Consider the following 20,073-nt stretch of genomic DNA (forward strand, 5'->3'; position numbering starts at 1 on the left):
ATGTAAAGTTGAGGAAACTGCAGATCATCTTTTCTTGCCCTGTAACTTCATTCAAAAATCTCTGACAACTGATCAAGAGTGAGGATAACTTCAACTTTTCTCACTCGTAAAGAATAATGTGAAATATCTTATCAAAGACGGGGCTAATCTGTACTCAACAATTTCAAAGAAAACCGGCCTAAAATCCAGTTAACATTTCTTTTAGAATCATTTATTTGAATGGTTGCAATATTTAGAGAAATTATATTATCTCCATTGTCAATTTCTGGAGCCAACAAAGCCAGCATTCAAGGGAACACAGTATTGAGCACAACTACACTATACAGTGCTGCATAAGTGACTGCAGTTACCAATTGGCACTGTGAGTGGATATTGGCAGCTCATTTTTTCTGGCGATTGTTTATTATTTGTGCAATGGTCCATCATCCATGGTATTTAGAGGTTGTACTCTATGCATAAAAAATGTGATTCTGTTATATAGTAAACTATTTGAAATATATGTAACACAGTAAATTTCAAATTTGATTATTTAATAATAATGATCTACATGTTTTCACGTTTATTTTGATGTCTATGACATAGACTTTCTATGAAATGAAGAATCTCACAATCTTTTGTAAAAGTTTTAGTATTTATCACCAATTTTTCTTTATTGAGTTTTTTCCAACTTTTTCTAAGTCGCTCTCATACTTTTGCTCTTCAACTTTGCTGATTCATTCTCCCAAATTGGAGTCCTATGACTACAGCTCTCACGAGATAGGACTAGCAGCTAAGTGGTTGATAAGGGCTCTTAGTGATAATGCAGCTTAGCTGATTATCATTAGCAATATAACTGAGACAGCTAGAGGCAAAAATGGGCTAGTTGTCTGTTAAATTGGGCAAAATTTGTTTGTGATAGGACTAGCAGCTAAGTGGTTGATAAGGGCTCTTAGTGATAATGCAGCTTAGCTGATTATCATCAGCAATATAACTGAGACAGCTAGAGACAAAAATGGGCTAGTTGTCTGTTAACTTTGGCCAAATTTGTTTGTGATAGACCCTTTGGCTTTGGGGCAAATTTAGAAAGGATGGGTGGAATTTGAAGCCCTGTTCCACTGAAACATCCAGACCTACTCAAAGTTGGAACCTAAGAAGTAATAACACTTGGGGCTACAAAACAGTGTTGCAAAACTGATATTTGGAAACAATATTGCAAGTGTCTAAAATTGAAATTGGGAAAAGGAAAAATCATATGTGAGATGTTCAATTAACAATTATGGACATTATATATTAACTATTAATAGCTGCCAAGCGTCAGGAGTCAAAGTGAATGAGTCTTGTTACCTCCCAAACCTGCATTTGAAATATTAAGACTCCAACACCAATAAGGCAAGCCTGGTGGAATTCAGGATTGCTGCCTACTGTAACCACAGCAGTTCCTCCCACTTCTGAGCTGGTGCTTTTTCAGCCCAACAAGGGGGTATCCCTAAATACTGGCCTCAAAGTGAAGGTGGACAAGATTAACAAGTTAATCAGATAAAAGATTCATTTGTGCTGAATCACTGCTGATTATATCAAATTCAGAAGAATGGTGCCTGCCCTGTTGGGTTATAGAGTCCTGAATATATACAGAGGCTTTGAAGTGAAGGTGGAGAAGATCAACAAGTCAATAAGATAAAAGATTTATTAGTGCTGATTAGATCAACCAAACCATTAAACCTATGCAAAAATGAAAATGCTCAAAACAGAACCATATTTTACATTTAACCATAAGTAATCTAAATAAACCATGTACGATGAATAGCCAAATCTGTCATAAAGCAAAACCTCAGAAGTAAACCATGTGTGGTTATAACAGTCTCTGATTCTTCATCATTACAACAGAACAACAGAAAACCAACCCAAGGGTTACACCTCCTACTCCAAGTTCAACTCGAAATCTTTTCAAGGGAAGGAAAAAGATCCACATGAAAAACCGAGACAAATTAACTTACCAAAAAACCTTGATTTACACAAAAAATAAAAAGAATTGAAGGCATAACTACAACTACAAGAACAAAAATTCCCTCCGGGGTTAGATTTTGGTCTTATTACCAAGCCGGATTTTACTTCTCTCAAATCCTTTGCCTTTGGAAAAGCTCTCTCTTCTCGATTTATAGATTCCTCAAACAAGATTTAATCATCTATGACAAAACATCTTTATACAGCTCTTCAACCATATACAAAGGGTAACCTAATACATTCTCGCTACCTACGGAATTCAGCAGTGAGAAACTTATCAACAGCCAGCATCAGTCCATCAGAAGTCAATGGTTCTTCCTTTGGATCACCAATTTGGATGGAGGTCTATATACAGTAATGCAATTTAAAATGAGTAAAAAGGTTTATGAAAGCTTATTGGAGAAAAATATAAGCATGAAAGAAAAGAGATTAATGCACACCATTCTTGATGGTTGTCTTCCATGGCTACCTCCCCTCTTCTTGAAGACATCACTAGATTTGCGAACAGACATAGATGTTAATCTTGATGAGGCAGAAGAACCAAAGCACATGCATGAGCCCTTCCAGGTTCCAACTTTTCTTGACCTTCTAATTCTCTTCAACTCCTCAACCTATACATCATGCATTCTTCAAAAATATAGACCTCAACAACATGATTTGGTCAATTCGTTAAGTAAGTCCAACAATCAATATCATTCTTACTTGTTGGAAAGCTCTAGCAAGAGCATGCTCGTAGAAATCCAATAGTTGTTGATCATTAAAGGGAAGTTGGTGCCCATTGAAAGGGATTGCACACAATGCGATTTGAGACAAGGGAACCTCTTCAGATGTACTCTCCATATTTGTTCACCTATGATTATAGCTGCCAAAGAATAATGAAATTAAATGTCATATTCATATATAAATTATCAACTAGCATAGATTCATCTAAACCCTAGATATATTGAGCACCAAGGGATCAAAAAGGAATGCACAAACTTCTAATGATCTAGGGTTTATATATATATGGAGACATTCAAGAATAACAAGATGGTGTTACAATTATCTAAATGTTGAACAGGTTCCTCCACATGAAGCCCCTTCGAATGATAGCATTCAATGATTTTAATATCCTTTGAGATAATTTCCTTTTGCAGTAAAAAAATTAACATGATCCGGGTTATACCAAGCATAGCTACCAAGACTTGGGTTCGGAGCTAGGACTTAGCACAGTCATGGAGGATGAGGATTCTTTGTGGATGTTCAAGCACATACATTCTATAGGGAATGGTACCTTCAAGCTTAGAGACGAGTCTAGGTCTAAGTGGTTTACAATTAGTACAAACTTACTTCCCTGGTTAGGGTTCAAGCAAAGGGCTTTAGAAGATGTGATAGTCGGGACGATGGATGAAAAGCAACATTAAAAGTGTCTTTATAACCTTCTGACATCAAGACAGATTATAAGGTGGCTCCAACGCGTTGGAAAGGTTGTAGTGATCATGATGTGTAAGATCGACATTGTCCTTCTCCACAAAATATGAAAGTGAAATGAAAGGATGCCTCAATTTCTGGGGTACAAAGGGAGGTAGAAATGGAGTAGACTAGTGTTAACTTAGTGGTAGAATATACTATGTTGAACTATTGATCCAAAAGGAGCAAAGACCAATGGATGCCAAGGCACATGGTGGCTGAAAGTGTGTAAAGCTCTTAAAGCGAAAGCGGACCAAGTTATCAAGATGTCCAATAAAACATTATTGAGTGTTTCTATGGAAGGCACATATCTGAATCAAACCTTGCATTGTGAATATAACATGTGTGATGACCTTTGTTAGGGTATGTGCATGGTCATTATACAATGGTTGGTATTCCATTTCCAATCAATAAATGATGTTGCATTGATAATGGGCTAAGATGGTTCTAGGGTTTGATGTCTTTACCTCTAGATAAATGGATGTGCAAGTTTGATCCTAGGTCAATGGTGGCCTCTCTACATCCAGTGTGGCTCAATTCACTGAACATAACTTTAGAAATCGAGTCTGTTGATGTTCTCAAGGAGATCGGGAATAATATTGGGACACTTCAAGAATTTGAAGAGCATTTTAAGACAGAGACCTCTCATACAACTGCACATATCTTAGTGGAGTTGGAGTTGAAATTGAAATTGGAAGCCAAACATATATCCAGTCACTAGACTATGCAAATATTCCCTTTAAGTGTTCAGATTGTCACATTTATGGATATTTCGTGAACAATTACTTTCTAAAATTTCATCAAAAACAATGGAGAGGGAAATCTAATGATGGCATCCAACAACACAAGGATAAGGAAGTTCAAACGATGAATGGAAGTGATGAAAAGGCCCAAAAGTCTATCGGAGAGGCCTCTTAGGCACCAAGGATTCAATTGAAAGAAAAAAGGACATTGATGCATCAACTCGAGGTGAAGAAGAGGTTTTGGAAACTTCTTTCAGTTTTCCTTGAGATGGATTTCATCATATAACAAGGGAGTCAATCTCTAGAATGGAACCCAAGGGAAGAATTGATAAGATCTGGGACTAAACCTAGTTTAATAACCAAAGGAGAGTGTACCCTAGATATTGAGGGTTGTAGATACCATCTCCAACCCAAAAAGAGGTCCTATTGTGAAGCAAATGATGGGGTCATTGAAGCATAAAAACTGATAGCTTGTTGGCTTGAATGCAAAAATACAAAAGAGATATTTTGTAATAATAATTTATTATATATAAAATTGTACAAGTGATGAATATTACAATGAGGACCCGCATATATACACCCAAGCAAGAGTCCTTTCGTCACTGGGCATGTCTTTTAGACATGCCTTTTCACCTAACTTAATGACTATTTAACATAGCCCCTTCCTTCAGAAGCTTTGTCCTCAAAGCTTATTGTCGGCAGTTTCCTTTAGTTTGCATTTGTCATCTCGGCACAAGTAACTCGACACCATTGGCACCTCTGCCTGTATAATTGGTAACACTGTCTTGAATCTAGGGTTATCAATTTTTTTTTTGCATAACTCTAATATATATTTTTTTACAACTCTAATTTTTTTTAATAATTCATTTTTTTTAATATAACTCTAATTTTTTTTATAACTCTCATTATTTTTTTAATTAATTTATAATTAATTTAATTATATATTTGATTTATATTATATAATATATAGTTATTAATCAACCAGTCACACCTTTTGACCACGGTGGCTGACCGTTTAACCAGGGATAACACCACGACGCACCCTTGGCAGGCAACCATCGACAATGGACGACAGCGGAAGAATTTCGCTCTGTAGTGGCACGGGAATGCAGCGTGGGATGCGACAAAGTATTGGATAAGTCGTGTATGATGTTTGGCAGCGGATACACAGTGGGGCAGACTTGGCCACGAATTTGCTAGAAGTCAACGTAGCTACGGTGTATTTATTTCGGCGTCGAGCAGATAAGATGAATGGGTGATGGGTGACGGATGAGCAGGGACGGAGGCGTGTGATGCGGAGAAGTCTCTAGGTAACAAAAAGTGAAAGCCTCCTATCAACGTGTTGGTTGTCTAACGTGGACTCTACGGGTTCCTCGACGGGCATCTGGTAGCGGAAAACGGGGCAAGATTTGGGCCACGCCAGCCACCAGACGATACAGTCCGAATGGTAGATGTGCTGACGTAGAAGCATCAAAATCGATATGACAGCAATTACATGGCAGCAATGACGACAATTGGCCAGCAATATACGACAACAAACAATTCGTCTCATTGTGGTAGAAGATTTTCCCAGTGACGTGGCTTCTGATTGGCTCTCTCAGAATGTACATAGTTTCAAATTTCTCGCGTTCAATGGCCACAATCCTTCGTTTTATTCGGAGCACATATAACAATTTATCAGAAAAAAGCCAACATGTGAACCTCCTCCATCTCGGGCAATTGATATAACTTCTTGGATTCGAAGCCACTAAAGGTATACTTTCGATTGAGCTTGATGGAGTGATGTTTACTGTCCAATTCTCGCAACAAGAGTTGCTCCATGTAGTTATGGGAGTTCTCCATCTTGTGGATCGTCGTAAGGAAAAATAAAAGTAATGAAGGTGTCCAAGACCGAAAATATGCCTTCTCTTTCCGCTTCAGTTCTTTTTCTTCTTGTAAGTTCTCATCAATATTCCTTGTTCGTAAAAGCTTAATTTGGATTTGCAGCCATCCTGAAATATTTTGATTTCTTCTTCCTCATAAACACCAATTCACTAGACTCATCCATATTAAAAACATCATTCACGGGCTGTGAATCCAAAATAGTGGATTTTGGTTCCCCTTTTTGAGTAGCAGCTAAATGATCACATTTTCTCTCCATTTATGAGGATTTCTTGTCACATCTTTCCTCGGTGATATACTAGTTTTGGATACTAGCTATACAGGAAACATATTCATCTTTACTATAATCTGTATTTGACATAACCTCTTCTTCAAAATTTTCCATATTCATATCAGTTTCTTCATCAAAAGCATTTTCATCTACATCACCATCTTGATCTACATAATCTTCATTGACATCATTTTCATCTACAGCACCACGATCTTGTGCATCTTGTAGATCTTCATTTTTGTCATTATGATCATCTACTGCTTCATCTTCTTCACCATCTTGATTGATATCATTTTCATATTCATATTCATCATTATCTATTACTTCTTAATTGTTGATTTGGGGTAGCATCGGATGTGCTCTAGCCATGAAAATTGGTGGAGAGACTAAAGCACATGAGATTTCCAAGACCCAGAAATGGTTTGGGTAGATTCTAACCGGTTTGGGAGATATTAAAATAATTAATATTTTTAATGGAGTTCATAAGTCTAAACTTAGGAAAAATAAAATATTAATGGGTATTAATATAAAACTGGGTTAGAAGGTTCCAAAAGTCATGGATCAAGCCAAATCTAATCTTAGCCATTGACTAGAGATTTAATCTCAGTCGTTGAAGGACCAACAGGAAAAGTATAAGAGGAGGCTTGAGGGTTAGTTGGAAGACACACCAGAGTGATGAGTCATTCGATTTACTAGAGCGGGGTTTGCTAAGTAAAGTCGAATCATTGATCAGTAACGAGGGGTAGTGAGTACTGGACAGAGAGGCAAAGATAGTGTCGAGAGACCAGCGCAGAAGCAGAGAGGCAGACACAGAAGTTAGAGCAGGCCACGCAGAGCCTAGCAGAGACAGCGCAGAGGCTAGAGGGCTTGTGTCATCCATGCAAAGGGTAGTACGAGTGACGCAGAGGATCCCAGAGGCAACGCAGTGCCTTATAGGTCTGACGCAAAGGCCAAAAGGGCCAGCGCAGTGCTTCAGAGTTGTTGGAGAGGGTTTCGTGGGACAGGTTTTTTGAATACCTATTTCCAAATAGAGAGGTATTACTGCGGTTATTTTTCTCTGTCAGGTGAGCCAGTTTGGCACCTAGTTGTACTCAAGGATATACTGGATAATAATAAACCCTCAAAATTGTTGCACCAGTTTTCCCGCATTGGGTTTTTCGGGGACGATTTGTCCAAAAATAACAATGTCACTTGTGTGTTTGTTTTCTTTCAGTTGTTGATCTGTAAATGTTGAGACTGTATTGTGTTTATTTCATTATTTATATGTTTTAAATAACTTGTTTAGAATTAATAAGTAGAAGAAACAAACCAGAAGAATACAGATTAAATTTCTAACGGATAGACTTAGAATTTCAACATGGTATCAGAGCGTGGTTGCGGATCACAGGAGAGCTAAAGGCATCAGCTGAAGCAGAGCATTTGCAGCAGAATCAATGGTCCCGAGTGACAGAAGCTAATCCTTGCAGAAAGCAACAGAAGAAGGGTTGACACAGAGGGACTGCGTCATCAGTCTGGGCCAGAGAAAGGCCAGCGCAGAGGCTAAGGAGGGCAGAAAAGGCTCACGCAGAGCCACGCAAAGACCAAGAGGGTTGACGCAGTTGGCTAAGGGAGCAGTTTTGCTAGTGTCGAGATTGCGCAGAGCCTAGAGGCTCAGTCCTTCAGTTGCTGGGGCATAAGAAGCTGTGGGCAGTTTGCGGGAGCGAAGCTGGTGGGGTGTTGTGGGCAGAACAATACCTAACAAGGAAAAACCAAGGTAGAGGGAGTTGCTACCGAGGTGGATTTCTAGCCAAGGAATCTGGATCAGTGTTGCAGGTGCACAGAAGATCGGAGAGGTGCAACTTGACAATTGGCAGGAGGATTTCCAGAAGGGAAATCGAGACTTAGAGGGAGTCTAGCAGAGAACTTCCAAGCGGGAAGTAGAGAGACTCAGCAGGAGTCAAAGAGAGAACTTTCAAAGGGAAGTAGAGAGACTCAGAGGAGTCAACAAGAAGAGCAAAGAGATGGCCATGCATGGGCTGAGGGATCAGGACAGGCTGGACGGGGCGTCCAACTTTGTGGTCTGGAAGGCTAGGATCCTATCCATTCTAAATAGACATTGCATCAAGGCCTTCGCCTTGAGAACAGTGGCAATCCCAATTGACCTGGCTGATAATGAGAAGTACGAGAAGGAAATGGCCAAGGCGAAAAGCATCATCCTTGATGGGGTCAAGGATCATGTGGTCCAACATATTGCCAAAAAGGAAACGACAAAGGAAATGTGGGATGCCTTGAAGAAGTTGTACCAACATACTTCCGTGCAGAGTAAGATGTTACTTGAGAATCAGTTGCAGTCATACCAGATGCAGAAGGGGGAGCAGATAAATCACTTCCTAGGTCGGTTGAAGGAGATCCGAGACCAACTGACTTCCATAGGGGCCACACCGGATGAGGAGATGTTAGTGAGGACCACACTTAATGCAGTGTCCGAGGAGTGGAAGACATTTGTCCAGAGTATATTGGGCAGGGCGGATCTTCCAGATTGGGAAGAATTGTGGGCGGCTCTTCGCCAAGAGGACATCAGAAGGTTGAGCAAGACGGGAAGTAGTAGCAAAGGAGTCCAGATCAAGAAGGAAGAGGAAGAGGATGCAGCTCTGGCATCTGCGGGAAAGCAGGAGAAGAGGAAGAAAAAGGACCTCTCCAAGGTCAAGTGCTTCAACTGTGGGGAACTGGGTCATTATGTGAACCAGTGTCCGAGGAAGAAGACTAAGGGAGAGGCGTCTAACTCCAAGGCAGCGCCAACGAAGGCGGAAAAGGAGGTAGAGGAGGATGACGATTGTGCCATGAGTGCTCATGTACCTCTAGAGAAGAGGTGGGGAGACATCGAGTTGTAGTTAGGAAGACTACAGGCGATGAGGGGCAGGATCCTTGAGGTACCCAACCTCTTGGATTATACCTTGCTACGGGAGCCCCAAAGAGAGAGTAGTGGGACTGGCAGGATCCTTGAGGTACCCAACTATACCTTGCTACGGGAGCCCCAAAGAGAGAGTAGCAGGACTGGCGGATGTGGGTAGAGACAGATGCGGATGAAGTAGCAGAGGGTGCTACAGTGCAGGAGTCCCCAGGCAGCGCGAGGCTAGCAGGCTGCAACAATGCGAGAGGCACAGAGAGTGTTGCAACAGTGCAGGATGGCACAGAGAGGTTTGCAACGATGCGAGATGTAGGGAGTTGTTGCAGCAGCGCAGAGGTCAGAAGAGGGAGCACTTGTTAGAGACAGAGAGAGCTTCAGCATCAGGAGTGTTTCTAGCATGACAGGGATGTCAGAAGTTGGGTGGATCAGTTACTTACTTCTTAGTAACTGAGTTGCAGTGCAGTAGCACGATGCAGCATGATGAGAGGGGGTTGCAGTGCAGATGCAGTGTTGGGAGAAAGGACCAACAGCAGCACGGATGCAGAGGGAGTTGTCGTACGGATGCAGCAGTGGCAGTGGTAGGGCCATGGGCAGCAGTACAGGATGCAGCAGTGCAGAGGATGTTGGGCGGGGAGGCCTAGCATCAGCACAGGTACCGATGTCGGATAATCAGAGTGATGCTCAGTGTGGAGAATTACTAGAGCACAGTCCTCGCTTGAGGGAGTGTTGATTTGGGGTAGCACCGGATGTGCTCTAGCCATGAAAATTGGTGGAGAGGTGTTGAATTATGGTATGTTCTATGCTTAAAGAAGTTTACGTATTTTCTTCTTATTAGCCACTGATTAGAAATCACATATACATTAAGTAAAGTGCAGATAGAACATTAAACGATCAACAGAAAACAAGCCAAGACAAGAGACACAAGATGACAAACCCCAATGTGGGGAAACCCTTAGATCAAATCTTCTTTTATCTTCAATAGTTCAGCAGAGAGAAATAGTACAAAATCAGAATTATGTAACTTTATATCAGCAGCAGAAAACCTTAGATTAGCAAAGTCAAACTTAGTCAAACGAGATGAAATTGACCTCCAATATGCTTGGTCAATTTCCCGGTCAAATAGTCCTCGAACAACCTGAAGAAGCAGCCCATAAACAACCCCAAAAACACAGTCAAACTACTGTTGATTGAAGTCAACCTGCTACCCCCAAACTAGGGCAGTCAACACTGGTCAAACCAGAGGTCAGATTGCCTCGGTTTGCGTGCCAAAATCTGCAGCCTGCCTAGGAGAGGCAGCCACACCAAAACCACACTCTTCTAAGGTCAACGCTGGTCAAAGAGACCTTCAGCAGCTTCTGCGTCCTTCTTTCTGCGTCTTCCTTGCCCTTCTGCGTCCTCCTCCTTCCCACGTGTGAGCTGCTCCTTGTGTAACCCAAAGCTAAGGAGAGAGAGAGAAGAGTGAGTGAGATGAGATGATTTGATAATGAATCAACCTCACTTGTACTTATATGATTCGCTGGGCATGTGTGCCACACATTTAGTTGCTGGCCCTTGTCAAGTAAATACAAATAAATTCATATCTCCATAAATACTGGTCGGAATCGGATGATCTTTAGATCAATCCTACACCTCTCGACAAGAGGAATCTAGGAAAAATATCAGCTTCCATAAATAATATGACCCACATGGAGTTTCGCCCTAGTTTCCAATTTTAACACTCCCTCTCAACTAGCAAGAACTCCATCTGCTAATCTGTCTGACCATCGACACTGTCCCAGCCATCAAATGCACTGCCATGCACTGCTGGCTCTGCTCTGCTCTGCTGAACTGTGAAGAAGAAGAAATGATCGAGAATGTATCATACAATCCTCCACTGACCCGAAGTCAATCTCAGAGTGTGTCATACCACTCTCACTAATCCCAGATCAAAGGAGGTCATCCTAGCATAGGGCTGGCTCTGCTCTGCTCTGCTGAACTGTGAAGAAGAAGAAATGATCGAGAATGTATCATACAATCCTCCACTGACCCGAAGTCAATCTCAGAGTGTGTCATACCACTCTCACTAATCCCAGATCAAAGGAGGTCATCCTAGCATAGGGAGTACAGTAGATACAACAATGTGTCCATCGATAGTACTACTAATGGTCCCTAACCCCATTTCCCTAGCCATTGATCAGATGAGAGGTACTTCCCATGAGCCCCAGATTGCATGGGTAGGATGCCTCGACAAGAGAACTAATCATCCTGTCCACAGGAGAACAAATCATACTGTCCAACAGTCGCCACAGGAGAACTAATCATCCTGGCCCACAGGAGAACTAATCATCCTGTCCCACAGTCGCCACGGGAAAACTAATCATCTTGTCCCACAGTCGCCACGGGGTGTCACAGGGGAAGGTTAAATCTTCCACCCTGTAACAATCTTCCACCCTGTAACAGTGCACCACCAGGGGATGGTGAGTTGCCCTGTGATCGCATGTCGCTCCAAGAAGACCCCGCGCCCCCCTGGAGCTCCCAGAGCTCAATGTATGCATCATACACGACCCTCATAAGAGGGTCTCTCAACGACACCAAGTCGTTCTCGGAAAGTCAACAATTTGACCTCTCCCAGGGGCTTCGTCAAAATGTTGGCGACCTGTTCATCTGTACCGATATGTTGGATCCTTATTGCTCCCTGTTGTACCATATCCCGGATATAGTGGTAGCTGATATCGATGTGCTTGGAGCGATCATGAAATACGAGATTCTCTAATAAACGAATCCCGCTCTGGTTGTCACACAGGATCACGGTAGTATCCAATGTGAATCCAAACAGCTCACTGAAGATCTTTTGCAACCAAACAGCCTCACAAGAGGCCATACTAGCAACAATGTACTCTGCCTTGGCGGTGCTCAAAGCCACCGACTTCTGCTTCCTGCTCATCCAGGATATCGAGGCAGATCCCAAAGAGAAACAGCACCCAGAAGTGCTCTTTCGGTCCACCACACTGCTTGCCCAATCAGCATCGGTAATACGGGATTCTCTAATAAACGAATCCCGCTCTGGTTGTCACACAGGATCACGGTAGTATCCAATGTGAATCCAAACAGCTCACTGAAGAGCTTCCGCAACCAGACAGCCTCACAAGAGGCCATACTAGCAACAATGTACTCTGCCTTAGCGGTGCTCAAAGCCACCGACTTCTACTTCCTGCTCATCCAGGATATCGAGGCAGATCCCAAAGAGAAACAACACCCAGAAGTGCTCTTTCGGTCCACCACACTGCTTGCCCAATCAGCATCGGTATATCCATGTAGTCTCACATCTCCGGCGATGTATCTCAAACCATGTGTGATTGTGCCACGAAGATATCTCAACAAATTCTTGGCACCAATCCAATGTGTGTGGTGAGGCTCAACCATATGTTAACTCAACGTGTTGGCTGCAAAACATATATCCAGACGGGAGTTCACCAAGAACATCAATGCTCTGATGAGTTGACGATACTTGGTAGCATTTTGTAAAACAAGTCCAGCAACACTACCGCTTAACTTCTTGAAGTCAAGCTCCATCGGGGTAGTCACGGGCTTGCAGTCCACCATACCGAAGCTTTCCAATATCTTCACCACATATTTTCATTGAGATAGGAAAATCTCCCCTGGTTTTTGCCAGACTTCCAGACCTAGGAAATAGTGCATCAGTCCTAGGTCCTTCATCTCAAACTCAGAAGCCAACTCCCTTTTACATTTGTGAATGAGAGGGTTTGCACCTATTAGAAAGAGGTCGTCAACGTACAACACCAGTATGAGAGGTTTGTCATCTTTAGCCTTAAAGTAAAGGTTAGGGCCGGCTTCTCTCCTAGTGAATCCCAGCTTCATCAGGTAGCTATCAATCCTCTCATACCATGCAGGGGGTGCCTGCTTCAGCCCATAGAGGGCTTTCTTCAACCTACACACGTGAGATTCCCGATCATGAATCTCAAATCCTTCGGGTTGTTCCACATAGACTTCCTCTTTGATCGAACCATGCAAGAATGCAGTCTTGACATCCATCTGATGTAGGTTCCATCCTTGCGAAGCAGCAAGGGCTATGATTGAGCGGATGTTGGTATATCAGACAACAGGTGCAAATATCTCATCATAGTCTATACCTTCCTTCTGGGAGAAGCCACGAGTGACAAAACGAGCCTTATACTTTTCAGCACTTCCATCAACTACATGCTTTATCTTGTAAATCCATTTCAAAGTGACAACTGCTTTGTCCTGGGGTCTGGGGACCACATCCCAAACATCGTTTTTCATGATGGACTCATATTCCTCAGTCATAGCATCCTTCCATACTTGATGCTTGACAACTTCTGCAAATGATGAAGACTCATTTCGGATGATCGTGCTCATGATGGTCAAGTATCCCTAATACCTGGTCGGCTTCTTACTTTCCCAGAAAGTCCCTCTAGGTGCAATGTGTCCTTAAGCATCATCAAGTGTCCCCCTAAGCCATGAAGGCCTTTTCCTAGAAGAGGAAGGCCCTTGCGGAGGGGGATCAATAAGATCCATGGGTTCTTCCACATCAGGCATCGTCTCATCTTCCTTTTCCTTCGGTTCCCTGACACCAGGGAACCGAAGGAAAAGGAAGATTTTCAACTTTGCTAAGAGCCATATCTTCGTCAAAGGTGACATCATGGCTAATCTCGATTTCCCTTTGACCAAGCACATAGATTCTATAGCCCTTAGTATTTTCGCTATAGCCCACGAAGATTCCTTTCTCTCCATATGCACCCAATTTATTCCTTTTCTCCTTCGCCACATGAAAATATACAGGACTTCCAAAAATTCTAAAATGAGATACGTCAGGTTTCTTACCAGTGAACATCTCTTCGGGAGTCTTGGAACCCAATGCTTGATGAGGGCATCGGTTTTGCACATATACGGCGGTATTCGTAGCTTCAGCCCATAGAAACTTCAAAAATCTTTGATCATGGAGCATAGCACGAACAACTTCCACAATCGTACGATTCTTCCTTTCCGCCACACCATTCTGCTCAGGGGTATATGGTGTTGTAGTCTCCCTCTTAATGCCATCTTCTTTGCAAAAGTCATGGAACTTATTGGATTCATACTCAGTCCCATTATCAATCCTTAAGATCTTGATCTTCTTTTCGGTTTGATTCTCGATCAAGGCTTTGAAGTGACGAAACCAAGTGAACACTTCATCCTTCTTTTTCAAGAAGTATATCCAAGTCTTGCAAGAATAATCATCTGTAAAAGTGAGGTAATATAAATATCCTCCCAAGGAGTTCACAGGCATCATACCAGATATGTCTGAGTGAACCAACTGCAATATATCGGAGGTCTTGCTTTGGCTTGAGGGGAATGGTCCCCTTTTGAGCTTCCCTTCGGCACATCCAGGACATACACCTTCTTGCTCTACTCGGAACTCGGGCATCCCTGTCACCATTTGTCTTGCATTGGGTAGAGCTTTATAATGAAGGTGAGCAAACCTCCGATGCCATAGTTCGAACTGAAGTGATGTGTCACAAGACATGACACCCAACGAACTTCCTCCGACCTGATATAATGAATCGACTCGAAACCCAAGAGTGAAAGCTTCTTTAAAATTCTTTTTCCATACACGTACCTTGCCATCGATGAAGGTCACCTTGTAGCCTTTGTCTTCCATTGCCGAAACGAACACCAAGTTCTTTTTTAGATCAGGTACATATAGGACTTCTTGCAAATGAATTGTATTACCCTGATTCAATTGAAGAGTGACATTCCCTACATCTTTCACGAGATATTTTGCATTGTCCCCAAGAATAATTTCCAGGTTGGTCTCCTTCTCTATCAGATTAGAGAGAGCTTCTTTGTAACCAATGAAGTGCCTTGAGGCACCACTATCAATAAGCCAATTTCCAAGCAAATCTGGGGGAGCAGTAGTAGAGAAGGCCGCTAGTAGACAATATTCATCTTGCTTATTGTTAACAATGTTAGATTCATACCTGGACTTTCTTGCCTTCTTGAAGGGTTGTCCTCTTCCTTGATTTTCAGCATTTCTTTTACCTCTTCCATTTGACCTGCCATTCCTTTGATTGCCTTGAGAGTGATTTTGGTCATCATCATGGTGTGAGTCCCTTTTATCAGGGCACTCCCTTGCATAGTGGCTCATTTTGTTGCAATTGTAACATCATCCTTTTCTTCCACCCTTCGGTCCAGCCTTTCCTTTGGATTTAGCCCCAAAATTGTTTCTTCTTTTAGCATGAGAAGAAAAGGCAGAGGGATTGCCTTTAAGTACGAGCATTTCTTACTCTTCCATCCTTCTTTCTTCTTGAATACATCTAGCCATCAATTCCTCAAATCCTGGGATGACATTATTGTAGAGAAGAGTAGTCCTAAATATATACCATTCAGGTGGCAGTGCTCCAAGAGTTGTGATAGTCATTTCCCTGTCAGGAACTACTTCCCCAATAGATAGGAGATCATTCTTGATCTCGGTGATCCTTAAGAAGTATGCTTGCATACTCTCATCTTTGCCATTCTTAATTTCCTTCAGCTTATTTCTAAGGAACAAAACTTGATTTGCATCATTAACTTTAAATAAACTCACCAGTCTATCGTAGATTTCCTTAGAGGTGGTCAGCTCAGAAACATATACCACCAGGTGCTTGTCGATAGAGTCCACTTGCTTCTGGCAGTAGCGGATGCATTTGATGGAGGCGCAACAATATTGCCTCTCACATGGTCCAACACTTCTTGATCTTCTAAAGTCAGATCGAGAGACATCTTCCATCCGTGATAGTCAAACTTCTCACAGAGCTTGTCTTCGGCGGGGAAGAGTGTTGAGGACCCCATGAAGTTTTTAGGATAGCCTTGCCAACCTTCAGTGATTGCTCTTGCTCTTGCTCTTGGTTGGGCTTTGTCTTCACCTTAGCTTTGATACCATGTTAAATTATGGTATATTCTATGCTTAGAGCAGTTTACTTATTTTCTTCTTATTAGCCACTAATTAGCAATCACATATACATTAAGTAAAGTGCAAATAGAACATTAAATGATCGACAGAAAACAAGCCAAGACAAGAGACACAAGATGTGGCGGCTAGCCAGGGACAAACCCCAATGCGGGGAAACCCTTTGATCAAATCTTCTTTTATCTTCAATAGTTCAGCAGAGAGAAATAGTACAAAATCAGAATTCTATAATTTTATATCAGCAGCAGCAAACCCTAGATCAGCAAAGTCAAACTTAGTCAAACGAGATGAAATTGACCTCCAATATGCTTGGTCAATTTCCCGGTCAACTAGTCCTCGAACAACCTGAAGAAGCAGCCCATAAACAGCCCCAAAAACATAGTCAAACTACTGTTGACTGAAGTCAACCTACTACCCCAAACTAGGGCAGTGAACGCTGGTCAAACCAGAGGTCAGATTGCCTCAATTTGCGTGCCAAAATCTGCGGCTTGCCTAGGAGAAGCAGCCACACCAAAACTATTATGAATATAATTCATAACAATTAGATAAATAAAATAAGTATTAATATTAAATAATTAAATATTATTTACGTTAAAATAATCATTAAATTAAGTAAAAGGCATGTCTAAAAGACATGCCCATTCACGAAAGGTCACCTGCTGAGATATAAAAGCAGGGCCTCATTGTAACATTCAAATTATCTTATATCATCTTATACAATTTTATATAAATAATAAATTATTATTTACAAATACCTGTGTATTTAACAATTAAATCTTCAAGCTATCAGTCTTCTATGTTTCAACATAGTTTTTATGCTATAGTGGTATCAAAGCCATGGCACACGATATAATCATGCAAGCCTTTGAACGTAGTTCGCCGCACAATGTGCCGTTACATTCACGTCCTGATTACGTTGAGCAATTTAATAAAATTCAAGAAGTATTTCAGCATTTAGAAAAATCATGTGTTGAAGCTACAACATGTTTTAAGGAGACTTATGCAGAAATTGATAATAAGGAATCTTCTCCCGTGCATAATCAGAAATCTATTGAAAGTGATGTCATTATGACAGATGGGGATATAAGAAATCCGACTGAAGGTAACACACAAGAAAAGAGTGTAGCTAACCAAGAGGACCAAAAGGATAATAAGGAATCTTCTCCCGTGCATAATCAGAAATCTGTTGAAAGTGATGCCGATATGACATATGGGGATATAAGAAATCAGATTCCTTATCAAATAAATCCCCAATTAGGTGGTTCAGTTGGAACTCGTCTATCAACCTATATGCCTGCTCCACCAACAAGTCAGTATATTCCCCAATGGACCAATATGGCTGTCAAAATCACTCACCCTGAGACTCATGAAGAGCTGAAGTTTGGTCCAAAAGGTATGAAGTCAGATTCACAAACAGACAATAATGTTGTGTCATCAATTAAAGATTCCATACCTCCAGCAGAATACAAATCTCATTCTTATGAGAATAAGATAGAAGATAATGAGCCTATGGCTTCTATGGTGGAAGCCATGAGAGAAGATAGTGAGGCTCTGGCTGTTAGGGTGGAAGTCATGAAGGAAATGGTTCGCATGAATCATGGATTGCATGATCTGGATATTGGACGTCCCCTCAATTGGCTCACAAGTCTTCCATGTGAAATTATACCTCCGCAAGAATTTAATATACAGGGTGATCAACAGGAGAATCGTCCATGTGAAATTAGACATCCCCAAGAACCCAATGTACGCGTTGATCAACTTGCAAATCGTTCATATGAACTTAGACCTCCGGAAGAGTTCAACGTACACGGTTATAAACTTCCAAATATGGTTGCCCCTCCACGGCTACCTCTGACGCAATTATTCGAACATGGTGATCAGCTTGCAAACATGCCTGTACCTCGATCGTCACCTCCCCGAGAATCGTTGGAACATGGGGGTCAAAATTCAAACGAGGGTGCACCTGCACGGTTACCTCCAGTTCAAGTTCTTGATGGAAAGACAAACTCCTTGCCAGAAACTCTTGGTAATGAATCAAGCTCTCTTGCAGTTGCAGTTGTCACCAGCGAAGATAATTGTAGTTTAAAGTTTTCGATCTGTCCTCCATCTGAAGTATCTGCTATAGATAAAGCAGCAGATGGAATTAAACTGTCGCCAGTGAACATGACTGTTGTGACAGCATGTGATCTCTCTGATGGTACGGTTTCAAATAGTTATGTTGTTTCTGCACTTGATTCTGGATTAAATCACCGTATTCCCCATTTTCCATACCCTGCCTCTGCCAATCCGACAATCCAATCCCGACATCATCATTCCTGTCCTTCCCCAGTGACTATTCTATCGACCGATCGAACCCTATCCAAACCACGCCCCGTTGTGCTTGCACTAGATCAACCAAGCATGTCTGCATGTGCCTCGACCCCCCCGTCACCGTTATGCAACAACCCTTGTCGTCCAATGTTTTCCACCTCTGCGATAGCCACCGTGACGTTTGTTGTCCGCTATCTTCCAGACTTCCTTTCCACCTGTCATCACGACGTCACCATCTTCCTTCTGCCGCATATCCCATCTGACACCACCGACATCCTTCATCACTGTTAGCACATGGTTGGTCCTGAATTCCACTCCATTGTTTTTCTTGACCACGAGTCAAACGATGCAACCCCTCAGTCACACCTGATTCATTAATACATAATAACTATATATTATATTCGTCAAATAATACTATATATTATTTATATAATTCCATTAAAAATAATAATAATAATAATTCATAACTTCCGAAGGACAAAGCTTCCGAAGGAAGAGGCTATGTTATGAATATAATTCATAACAATTAGATAAATAAATAAATATTAATATTAAATAATTAAATATTATTTAGGTTAAAATAATCATTAAATTAAGTGAAAAGGCATGTCTGAAAGACATGCCCATTCACGAAAGGTCACCTGCTGAGATATAAAAGCAGGGCCTCATTGTAACATTCAAATTATCTTATATCATAATATATAATAATAAATTATTATTTACAAATACCTGTGTGTATTTAACAATTAAATCTTCAAGCTATCAATCTTTTGTGTTTCACCATAGTTTTTATGCTACAAAAACCGCACTCTTCTAAGATCAACGCTTGGTCAACACTGGTCAAAGAGATCTTCAACAGCTTCTGCATCTTTCTTTCTGCGTCTTCCTTGCCCTTCTGCATCCTTCTTCCCATGTGTGAGCTACTCTTTTTGTAACCCAAAGCTAAGGAGAGAGAGAGAAGAATGAGTGAGATGAGATGATTTGATAATGAATCAACCTCATTTGTACTTATATGATTTGCTGGGCATGTGTGCTACACATTTAGCTGTTGGCTGACCTTGACAATTTGTCAAGTAAATACAAATAAATTCATATCTCCATAAATACTTGTCGGAATCTAATGATCTTTAGATCAATCCTACACCTCTCGACAAGAGGAATCTAGGAAAAATATCAGCTGCCATAAATAATATGACCCACATGGAGTTTGGCCCTAGTTGCTAATTTTAACAAGAGGCTAACGCACATGAGATCTCCAAGACCCAGAAATGGTTTGGGCAGATTCTAACCGGTTTGGGAGATATTAAAATAATTAATATTTTTAATGGAGTTCCTAAGTCTAAACTTAGGAAAAATAAAATAGTAATGGGTATTAATATAAAACTGGGTTAGAAGGTTCCAAAAGTCATGGATCAAGCCAAATCTAATCTTAGTCGTTGATTAGAGATTTAATCTCGTTCATTGAAGGACCAACAGGAAAAGTATAAGAGGAGGCTTAAGGGTCAGTTGGAAGACACACCAGAGTGATGAGGCATTCGATTTACTAGAGCAGGGTTTGCTAAGTAAAGTTGAATCAGTGATCAACAGCGAGGGGCAATCAGTATTG

The 20,073-nt window shown here is 41.3% G+C and overlaps 1 protein-coding gene across 6 annotated transcripts in view; it reads right to left on the reverse strand.

The window, feature by feature from the left end:
• Positions 1-1,771: 1,771 nt before the first annotated feature.
• Positions 1,772-20,073, reverse strand: part of LOC149160951 (uncharacterized) — a 193,721-nt gene continuing 175,419 nt past the window's right edge. For all 6 annotated transcript variants that reach the window (XM_089435444.1, XM_089435446.1, XM_089435443.1 and 3 more), the window contains 3 exons: positions 2,683-2,842; positions 2,421-2,591; positions 1,772-2,325 (listed from right to left, as the gene is read on the reverse strand). In XM_089435444.1, the coding sequence (XP_089291570.1) occupies positions 2,227-2,325; positions 2,421-2,591; positions 2,683-2,820 (408 nt within the window). In that variant the 5' untranslated portion in view covers positions 2,821-2,842 and the 3' untranslated portion in view covers positions 1,772-2,226. The remainder of the gene's footprint in view (positions 2,326-2,420; positions 2,592-2,682; positions 2,843-20,073) is intronic.

The sequence above is a fragment of the Pinus tabuliformis genome, chromosome 5_2 (assembly GCF_031772625.1).
Source record: "Pinus tabuliformis cultivar Carrire ecotype Pingquan chromosome 5_2, CPIR1, whole genome shotgun sequence".
NCBI lineage: Eukaryota > Viridiplantae > Streptophyta > Pinopsida > Pinales > Pinaceae > Pinus > Pinus tabuliformis.